This window comes from Danio aesculapii, chromosome 19 (genome assembly GCF_903798145.1).
Source record: "Danio aesculapii chromosome 19, fDanAes4.1, whole genome shotgun sequence".
NCBI classification, from domain to species: domain Eukaryota; kingdom Metazoa; phylum Chordata; class Actinopteri; order Cypriniformes; family Danionidae; genus Danio; species Danio aesculapii.
In genome coordinates this window covers 3,885,207-3,896,642 of record NC_079453.1, presented here as the reverse complement: position 1 = coordinate 3,896,642, position 11,436 = coordinate 3,885,207, and the positions used below count along the sequence as shown (strand labels likewise).

At 34.6% G+C, this 11,436-nt stretch overlaps 1 protein-coding gene across 1 annotated transcript; it reads left to right on the top strand.

The window, feature by feature from the left end:
* Positions 1-9,574: 9,574 nt before the first annotated feature.
* si:ch211-133n4.9 (endonuclease domain-containing 1 protein) lies at positions 9,575-11,083 on the top strand. Its single transcript, XM_056480363.1, has 2 exons — positions 9,575-9,962; positions 10,209-11,083. Exons 1-2 carry the CDS (start codon positions 9,639-9,641, stop codon positions 10,764-10,766), a joined length of 882 nt encoding a protein of 293 aa, XP_056336338.1. The 5' UTR covers positions 9,575-9,638; the 3' UTR covers positions 10,767-11,083.
* Positions 11,084-11,436: the final 353 nt, after the last annotated feature.

The window sequence follows — 11,436 nt, the reverse complement described above, 5'->3', positions numbered from 1 at the left end:
GTTCACCAGGTCTCAGATCTCTAGTCAATAAGAGCTAGAAATGGATGTTTCCGGAAGAGAGGTCTGACAGTGGATCTGTGTAACGCGTGGACAGAGGTGCGCAGGCTGGAGGTCAGGGGTCAGAGGTCAGAGGTCGAGCCTGATGGCTAAGCTTAAGCACAAAACACGGCTTTGACAGTGTGAGCGACACACTTTCTTCTGGCTGGCATGCAAAGCTTCAAAGCTCGTCAAAACAAACCTTTCCTCTGCTGGCTTTTACTGGATTAACATGAGAGATCTGGGAGAGCGCGGTGGTAAAGCAATTAAGCACTTCCTTTCCAGAGATGACTATTTAAATCACAAGTATGATGTGGAGTGGAGAGTTGTACGTTTTAGTTAAGAATAAGTTTTGCTCGTTTTATGTATAAAATAAAATAAAATGTAACTAAATGAATAAATAAAATAATTAAAAAAAACATAAAAATAAAATAAATAAAAATAAAACAAAATTAAATAAAAATAAATAAATAAAAATAAAACAAAATTAAATTCAATTAAAATTAAATAAATAAAATTATACAATTAAATAAATCAATCATCAATAAATAAATAAATAAATAAATAAATAAATAAAAATAATAAGTTTTGCTCGTTTTATGAATAAAATAAAATAAAATGTAACTAAATTAACAAATAAAATAATAAAAAAAACATAAAAATAAAATAAATAAAAATAAAACAAAATTAAATTAAAATAAATAAATAAAAATAAAACAAAATTAAATTCAATTAAAATTAAATAAATAAAATTATACAATTAAATAAATCAATCATCAATAAATAAATAAATAAATAAATAAATAAATAAATAAATAAAAATAATACGTTTTGCTCGTATTATGACTAAAATGAAATAAAATTACATTTAAAATAAAATGAAGTAATAAAAAATACATAAAAAATATGATAATAAAATAAAATGAAATAAAATAAAGTAAATCCTCAATAAATAAATACATACATCAAATAAAAATAAAATAAAAATGTAATTGACTCAAATTGAATTAATTATTGGTATTTTAGTATCACTGACTATGACTACTATTATATATTTAGCTAACATTTTGTGGTAGACAAAAATAGACACAAAAAGAGTATAAATCTGTAAAGTTAAATTGGATAGCAGCTCAGGAATAAGTAGATGTTGAATATGAACAGTAATAAGTAAGGGTCACAAAATAGTTTCATTATGAAATCAATTCAGTTGAATATATTGAGATTTTGTACATTGTACAGTATGTTGATTCAGTTCAGTTTATTAACAATGTCAATGTTGCAATCAGTTATGAAGCAAGATCTGAGGAAAAAACTAAATGAAAGAGATATTTAGATTTCTTTTTACTAATAAAAAGGGATTTCTTTTTGTGTTTTGGACATTTTAACATTTTTAAAATCCTTTTCTAACAAAGCAGACATGAAATTAAAACACTTCAGTGGTCAATATCAGAATTAATACTCACAGTTATATGATATACCATTTTAGACTATGACAAAGTGTTTTATAAGTGGAAATCAAACCAGATCAAAACTCATTTAATTATAGAGAACACTTAGGAAATATCTCAGACCAACAAACACAAGACTTTCAGAGAGCATCAACAGGAGGGTAGGATCAGGAGTGTGTGTGTGTGGGTGTGTGGTGTTGATGGAGTGTTTCAGTATGTGATCTCTCAGTGTGTTTGTTGCAGTAGTTGCTCTGTTAGCTCACACTCGGCGTGTGTGTTTCAGCGCTGAGGTTAATGACTCTGACCTGTGATGATTCCTCCTGTTTCTGCTATAATAAAGATCAGGATCTGTGAGCCTCTTCCCAAAACCACGCAAACCACAGCGAAACAAGGCTCAGAACACAGTGAGCATGGTGAAAGTGATGAAATCTGACTGATGGTCAACGGCACCTTTTCTAAACTACAACTGTGTAGCTGACAATCAAACTAAGCTCTGTATGCATTAGTCTTGCATTAACTGAAATATATACTTTAGAGCATTTTTTCATCCTTGTTGTATTGTTTGTATACAGTTGAAGTCAGAATTATTAGCCCCCTTATTTATTTTCCCCCATTTTCTGTTTAACAGAGATTTTTTCAACACATTTCTAAACATAATAGCTTAGTAACTCATTTCTAATAACTGATTTATTTTATCTTTGCCATGATGACAGTAAATAATATTAGATTAGATATTCTTCAAGACACTTCTATACAGCTTAAAGTGACATTTAAAGGCTTAACTAGGTTAATTAGGTTAGCTAGGCAGGTTAGGGTAATTAGGCAAGTTATTGTATAATGATGGTTTGTTCTGTAGACAGTTGAAAAAAAAATATAGCTGAAAGGGGCTAATAATTTTGACCTTAAAATGGTTTAAAAAAATTAAAAACTGCTTTTATTCTAGCCGAAATAAAACAAATAAGACTTTCTCCAGAAGGAAAAATATTATCAGACATACTGTGAACATTTCCTTGCTCTGTTAAACACTATTTGGGAAATATTTGAAAAAGAAAAGAAAAAAAACTCAAAGGGGGGCTAATAATTCTGACTTGAGCTGAATATCCTTGAGAAAACAATAAGGAAAACAACACAGGAGCCAGAATAGAACCTTGAGGAACACCAGAGAAAAGAGGAGCTACAGAAGAGAAAAGTTGTGTCATGAAGATATGATCTGAACCAGCTCAAAGCACTTCCTTTGAAAATGTCTGTTTTGATAGAAAAGGATGTTTAAAGTGTTGGAAATTACATTTATTTCAGAATATGACATGCTATTTTTTTCTGTATTTGTTTTGATCACTTAAAAAGAAAATTAATGTATTTAAATCAAAATCTAAGCATCTCTTTAATTTTTATTTTCCTCGTATATATATATATATATATATATATATATATAATACAGATCATAATAATACAATTATAAATAAATACATAAAGTACAGCCTGAACACAAATAAGTAAACCTTTTATGTCAGTATGTACACTGTAAAAAGTTATAGGATCAGTTAGTCATGATAGCATATGTTTCTAGTTCATTGTAACTAATTAAACTAAGTTAATGATGTTCTAACTTAATTTTTCACAAGTTACCCAAGCTGTTGTAAGTCAGTTTAATATAATATAAGTTTAATGGATAAAATTTATTTTATTAAGCTTCAAAATTTAAGGCAGCCAGGATTTTTTTTTCTCAGTGTAGCAACAAAGTTAATGTTTCATCTTCTTTATTCTCTCTTAATTTACAGTTATTTGAAAGGCATAATCTACCTTTTCTACCTTATGTTTTGATCAAATGAGCACAACAAATGATCTGGTGTCTGTGAACGTTCATTTATTACTGGACGGATTTCTGTACTTTCAGCTCTCTTTTGCGTGTGTTTGGCGCCCTCTTGCGTTTAATTATAGAAGGACACAGCTCAGAATAACACCTACTACTTTTTCTATTATGTTTGATATAGTTCATATATATCATGTTGCGTATTGTCATCCCATTTTTGCTGAGAACATTTTCAAAAATGATTTACAGACATTACTCCAGTCTTCAGTGTCACATGATCATTCAGAAATTAATCTAATATGCTGATGCGTTATTACAGAGTTAATTCTGTCATTAATTAGCGGCCCTCTTTTGTTTTCAATGTAGAGTACAGTTATTGCTGCATAATATGCTTGTGGAATATTGTATGTGATGTATTAAACTTCTTTGCTGTCACTTTTAATTAATATACTACATTCTCCTTAATTAATTATGCTAAATCAAAAAGCTAAATCAATAAATTAAAAATCAATAAGCAATTTTTACAAGACATAAATAATACTTTTGGATTGCGTCATTTCACAGATTCCACAAAAACTGCTTCCAGCACTAATAATATTTATACGAAATGGATTTTTGATCATTAATAATAATAATAATAATAATAATAATGCTAAAAATGGCGATGCAGTGGTGTGTAAAAAATGCAGGGTTCTGTGCAGCCAATTTGAGTTGAGACAACATGAAGGAATTAAATTAACTTAGTTTTTACAAATTTAAGTGGATTGAATATAAAACAGGGCGATGCAGTGGCGCAGTAGGTAGTGCTGTTGCCTCACAGCAAGAAGGTCGCTTGTTCGAGCGTCGGCTGGGTCAGTTGGCGTTTCTGTGTAGAGTTTGCATGTTCTCCCTGCCTTCGCGTGGGTTTCCTCCGGGTGCTCCGGTTTCCCCCACAGTCCAAACACATGCGGTACAGGTAAGCTAAATTGTCCATAGTGTATGACTATGGGAGAGTGTGTATGGATGTTTCCCAGAGATGGCTTGCTGCTGCGCATCCGCTGTGTAAAAAACATATGCTGGATAAGTTGGCGATTCATTCCGCTGTGGCGACCCTGGATTAATAAAGGGACTAAGCCGGGAAAAAAAATGAAGGAATGAATGAAAATTGCTAAAAACGCATCTTTGAATCACAGGAATAAATTATTTTTAATATAAATATTGAAACTAAAAACGATTATGAATACATTTCTCAACATTACAGAAGTAGGCTACTGTTTTACCAAAAAACCTATGCTGCATTATTTCACAACATTACAGAAGTAGGCTACTGTTTTACCAAAAAACCTATGCTGCATTATTTCACAACATTACAGAAGTAGGCTACTGTTTTACCAAAAAACCTATGCTGCATTATTTCACAACATTACAGAAGTAGGCTACTGTTTTACCAAAAAACCTATGCTGCATTATTTCACAACATTACAGAAGTAGGCTACTGTTTTACCAAAAAACCTATGCTGCATTGGTAACCATGCAATAAACACTCTAAATTATTCCAAAGCTTTACCAATATAATTTCAATATTATTAACATAAAACTGGGAAATACTTAAGTTAGAAAAAGAGATTATTGCTTATATCTATTATTAGTTTGTTTATTGATGTACACTGCTCAACATATATGAACACACCCCTCACAAATCTCTCATTTAAATGATCATTTTCTATAGGAAGCTTTACAATATTATGTTTGTGCATATACATTAGTTTAGTCGGTACTGAAGCCAAATCTGGAGCTTCTCTAACAAAATAACTTACAATAGTGGTTCAAAAACTAGTCCACCCAAGTTTATATGTTAGGGAAAATGTTGAATATTATTTTCAAAAATAGCACAAATCAAGAGAAACAAAAAAACATATATCAATTTAGTCGAAATGTTGTAGTTTGTATTTTGTTTTGCAATATTTCGCATGAATTTATTTGTATTATTTTTCCATTTCTAAATATGTTTGGTGACTAAAATATTTAATAAATATGTCTGTTTAATAATGCACCAAAAAATATGTCCCATATTCACTGAGAAATTGATCAAATATTTATTTTCAAAATGGGGTGTACTCATGTATGCCTAGCACTCTATGTGTTCTATTTTTACAATTAGCTACGGCATTTATTACTAAAATATTTGTGGATATTTTAGCTACTATAAACCTTTCTAAACCTCAGACTCAAAACCACAGATGAAGAAAGCAGCTCGGTGTGTTCAACGTCATCGATTGCTTCATCTAGGACAACCTGTATTTCTGATAAACAGCAATAGATCAGATGCAATTCTGAGTGTGCCTCACACAGGTGAGTGGGCTTGACAAACCACCTGTAGAAAACACTCTTTCATCTGTCTGACACCTTTAACTGACACTTGCAGCAGTTTTGCACCAGACGCTTTCTTACAATCACTCCATATCTCTATAAAAAGCACTGCATGTATGAAGTGTGCCTCACACAGGTGAGTGGGTCTGACAAACCACCAGCAGAAACACTTTTCTCTCTCTATATATATAAAAAAACACTCCTATCTCTTCACTTCAGCACTTAATTCTCTGAGCACTAACAGTTTCTTTGTATAATCAGCATTTGTTGTGTGTATTGCCTCTTCTTGTTGAATCGCTGAATGCCTCCTCAATAAGTCTCTTTGGACAAAAGCATCTGCTCAGTGACTAAATGTAAATGTAGATCAGCAGTCTGCTATGACTTTACCATTCAGCACTAGTTTGATTCTGCTATCAGAAGACCAGTGTGAGTGAACAGATCTGAAGCAGCACCACGGACAGCTCCACAAGACCACAGGACCTGAAGGAAACCAGACAGAACTACTGCAGATTATACACTACATACAACAAGAGGACAAATCAACACAGCATTAAAGACCGCATACTGTATTAACAAAACGTCATCAGCAACAAGCATTCTCAGAAGTAAAGGGGACCTGTAATGCTATATAATGTCCCAAGAGTGTGTGTGTGAAGTTTCAGCTCAGAATACACCCCAATTATTTTTCTAGAGCTCTCTGAAACTGCCCCATTTAGGCTTTGATCCTAATTGTGTCACTTTGGTGACTGTCACTTTAAATTCAAATGAGACTGTGCTGTTTTCAAAAGTGTCAGCATAGCGGCAGATTCAAAACCAACCCAGGCTCATTCTGAGAACGTAGTCCCGGGGACGTTTTTGGAGACCGCGAAATACGTAGGCGGGGGTACGTACGGCTGCATTTCATTTTTTTAAGCGAACGCTGCGGGGCGGTGTGCCGCCGTTCCCTTCGGCGCTTGCCGGCCAGCCAGCCGGCCGCTCGCCTCCGTGTGAAGGGCTTTCCCGCTGCAACCAGTTTGTCCGCTTAGCTCTTCGTGTACTCTGGCGGACTCAAGGCGCAGAGAGGGGCTGACCACGACGACCGGGTTCGAGTTCGGGGAAGAGCGGTTCCAGAAATCAGGTAAGAAAACAAAAACAAAATCCAAAAAATGAAGCGAACAAGTTCGTCACAGGGTGAGAATGTGGTCAAAATCCGAAAACGTGGTAAAAATCAGACGAGGGCTTTTCTTTTTCTGGACGGCTTTTGTGAATCGTTGTTGGTTGGGTTTAGGGACGGAGGAGGGTGGGTCAGCTGAATGGCCGGTCGAACAGTCAATCATCCTGTCATCTAGGCAGACAGGTGGAAGGTCGTTCGACAGCGGCCTCTAGCGAGTTTACGCGAGAACGGCGCAGGAAAAAGCGCGCACAGCGGCCTCTCGCGGACTCGCGAAAACAAAAACTGCAAAAATGCGTACCTCCCGGGACGTATTTCGCGGTCTCCAGAAACGTCTCCAGGACTACGTTCTCAGAATGAGCCTGGGTTGTTCAAAACAGTACTAATGTTATGTCTGTGAAAAGCTGACAATGTCAAAAGAAGTGTCTTAGAAGAAGGCAGTCTGTTCATATGTGCATCATAAAACACAATATTCATAATAACTCTTAGTCGCTGACATTAACTTCAGCAGGTATGGTGTAAAAACTCTACTGGCGGACGGCTGCTTCTCACTTAAGGCTGTTTATGCTAATGAGATGGTCACCAATGGGCAGGGATTTCCCCATGATGACATGTACAAAGGCAGAATGTCAATCAAAGTGTTTCTGCAAACCATTAGAAGCTGGATATATTCAGACTGTTGCCACACAACTGCGTTTAAACCCCCTATAAAAGTATATAATACGTCCCTTTTAAACTCCCACTGTATCAATTCTGTAGGATCTTTCCTTGAAATAAGTAAACATTAGGCATTAAATAAACATTAGCTTTGCTGTACTTTGGTAAGCTTTGAGTATCTGAGGAAAGTGTTGCGGTTTAACAGCAAATTCATATGTACAGAATTTAACATTAACAGATATACATTCGTGTTAGTTTCTCTTTTTCAAAATATGGATTATATTTAAGTGCTTCTTCGTTTATTTTCTTTTATTACAGCCATGAGAGTGGACAGTTTAAATGTCATACTGTTCATTTCCAAGAAAACAAGCACACAGAATTGTCCTTTTATTTTTTATTTCATTTCATTTCATTTCAGTTGAATTTGAACTTTATTTATTTATTCATTCATTTTCCTTCTGCTTAGTGCCTAATTCATTAGGGGTTGCCACAGCAGAATGAACCGCCAACTATTCCAGCATATGTTTTACACAGCGGATACTAGGCATGTGCCGGTATCACATTTTCATGCTGCGATTAATTGATTGAGCTTTTATCACGGTATACGGTATTATCACGATATTGTAATTTTACTAGAGAAACAGGTAAAAAAACACAAAAAACTTCAGTTTCGTCAACTTAGTAACTTTAATAACTTTTTAATTAACTAAAAGTACTTCAAACATTTAAATACAAATAAATATAAATAAAACAATACACAATATAAAAGTAAACTTGAGCAATTATATCAAAGTGAATGTGCAAAGGGAAACCGTCTTCGATCAGCAACCCCTCTGCATTTTTTTGGAACCAAAATATTTCCAAACCTCTGACTTTTTTTTTGAAGGGGGATAAATTGTCGGCAGCGTTCCTCCTTCCGCCATGCTTCTTCGTGTGAGGATTAGAGAGCGGTGGCAGCGGCGGCGCGCCCTGCATGCACACAGTGCTTCTACATGTGGGGATTGTTTACATCAGAGTGCGCATCAGTTCTGCGCAGCATATACGCAGTGTTTCTTCAAGCGGTTGATGGAAAATAAGCTGAAGAGGGATAAATTGTCGGCAGCGTTCCTCCTTCCGCCATGCTTCTTCTTCGTGTGAGGATTATAGTGCGGTGGCAGCGGCGGCGCGCGCACAGTGCTTCTACATGTGGGGGTTGTTTACATCAGAGTGCGCATCAGTTCTGCGCAGCATATACGCAGTGTTTCTTCAAGCGGTTGATGGAAAATAAGCTAAGGCGCGTTCTAAGAATATATATTCGGATCTATTATTTTTCACGGTATTTTGAAGTGCCCGCTATAACAATATCGTGCATATTCATTACCGTGATTTATCGCATTACCGAATACCGGCACAAGCCTAGCGGATACCATAATCCAGTCCATGGAAATGATTTATTTTTTTGTTTCTTTGTTTGTTTAAATAATTTTTTATATTTAATTTTTATAATTTTTTTCAATTTTATTACATTTTTTTATATTTAATTTAATTTTGTTTCATTAATTAATTCATTTATTTTTTGTGCAAAAAACACATTACATAAACACTTCAGAAATTTACAATTCAAACAAAACTGCAGCAAATCAAGCTTGCATTTTAACTAAATAAGATGAGAACATAAAATAGGCATTTCATATTTGTTCTGCAGAGTCTGACATGTGGCACAAACGTGAGCAGGTGAGATTTGGGGGTGGCAACAGTCAGAGAACATACTGTAGATCAAGGTCGAGAGTCCAGAATAACAGTTCAAAGGTCAAACAAACAGACATGCAAATGATAAAAGTGAAAGACTGCTCAAAAATAAACTAAAACATAATTGAAAATAAATAAATCAATAATACGATAGATAATAATAAATTATGCTGGAATACTTATAACTGAGAAAGTCAAAAACAACCCCTGATTGCTTATACTGGCAAGTTACAGTGTTATTACTATTTATTTATTTCTTTCCCAGCAACTCAGGTCTGTTTCTCATAAACCCTGTTTGAGTTGACGTCATAGTAATGAGTGTGTGTAGGTGTGGTCTCTGTCTTGACACTATTTAAATGTGAACGCTGTATTTCAGTTCATTCAGAGAGGCAGGAGTTGGACTTGTGAGACCTTTCTCTGCTCGCTTTTTTTTCTAACTCGTGATTCAGTTCAGCTTAAGATGCATCTGCTTGTCGTCTCTGTGCTGCTGGTGTTTGGTTTTTCATTCATCACTACTGAAGTTGTAGATTCGTTCAGTAAATGCAATCAGTTTTTTCTGGGTGGAGAGCCTCCGGTGATTTCTGGCCTTCTCGAGGGATCAGTCTCACAAGATAACAATCACAAAATCATCTGTCAAAAATATCAGAATCTTTACAGATTTGCAACTTTCTACAGTATAACAACCGTAAATGGACACCAGGGAAGGATTCCTGTATTTTCAGCCTACAAATATACTGGATGTTGCAGAGGGAGACCACGTTTATCATGGATGATCGAGCCACAGGTGATGATTATTACATTACATACAATTGTAAATTCATTTTTGTCCATGACGTTTGATAAAATATTAAACTACAAAAACTCGCCCTTAAAAGTAAATACAGTAAATAAATAAGTAAATACATATACATTTTTATAAAATAAATTCTTATCAACTTGTTCATTTTTAGTGTATAAACAATCATTTTGTTTAGGTTTTTAAGTTCTCTTTAATCACACTCTTTCTCTTTTTTTATTATGTCTTTTGCAGCTTGAATCTTCAGATAACAGTGAAATGCGTGCACCATGTGTCAATCAGGCTGCAATGGGGGATTACCATAAAGAGGACAATATATCTCGTGGCCACTTATTTCCTAATGGTCATGCACCGGATGAAGTCACTGCTGAATCTACATTCACACTGACCAACACTGTGCCACAGGTTAAAAGCTTCAATAATGGTAGCTGGGTCCGTATGGAGCAAAAAGTTAGAAGTATCATAGAGTCTGACTGCCGTGATGAAAATAATATGACTTTAGCCTATGTGCTGACTGGAGCTGTGCCAAGCACAAACAATTTCTTGCGAAAAAGAGTCAACATTCCCAAATACATGTGGACAGCGTTCTGCTGCTTTAACAGCACCGGACAAACATGGGTATCTCAGGCTCACTGGGCTGAAAACAAACGTGAGAGAAACACTACATATATTCCAACAAAATCTCTGGATAAATTAGAGCAGTTTTTAACCAAACAGTATAACAGAAATTACAAACTGTTCGAAAATGACTGCTATCAAAGAAAAGTAATAAAAACGTTACACATATACTGAGCAGAACTTGTGGTGGTCCTTAAGGATATACACCGAGACTGTAAGAATGGGTTTTACCTATAGCGGTTTGAACTGCAGTTATCAGTATGATGGTGAAAAACTGTACATTTCTAGTCAAACCATGCTTCTGCAAAACAGAAGCAAAAACTTATACCAAAAACAGAAATAAAACAGAAGCAAAACTTATACCAAAAACAGAAATAAAACAGAAGCAAAACTCAACCAAAAACAGAAATAAAACAGAAGCAAAACTCAACCAAAAACAGAAATAAAACAGAAGCAAAACTCAACCAAAAACAGAAATAAAACAGAAGCAAAACTCAACCAAAAACAGAAGCAAAACTTATACCAAAAACAGAAATAAAACAAAAGCAAAACTCAACCAAAAACAGAAATAAAACAGAAGCAAAACTCAACCAAAAACAGAAATAAAACAGAAGCAAAACTCAACCAAAAACAGAAATAAAACAGAAGCAAAACTCAACCAAAAACAGAAATAAAACAGAAGCAAAACTCAACCAAAAACAGAAATAAAACAGAAGCAAAACTCAACCAAAAACAGAAATAAAACAGAAGCAAAACTCAACCAAAAACAGAAATAAAACAGAAGCAAAACTCAACCAAAAACAGAAATAAAACAGAAGCAAAACTTATACCAAAAACAGAAATA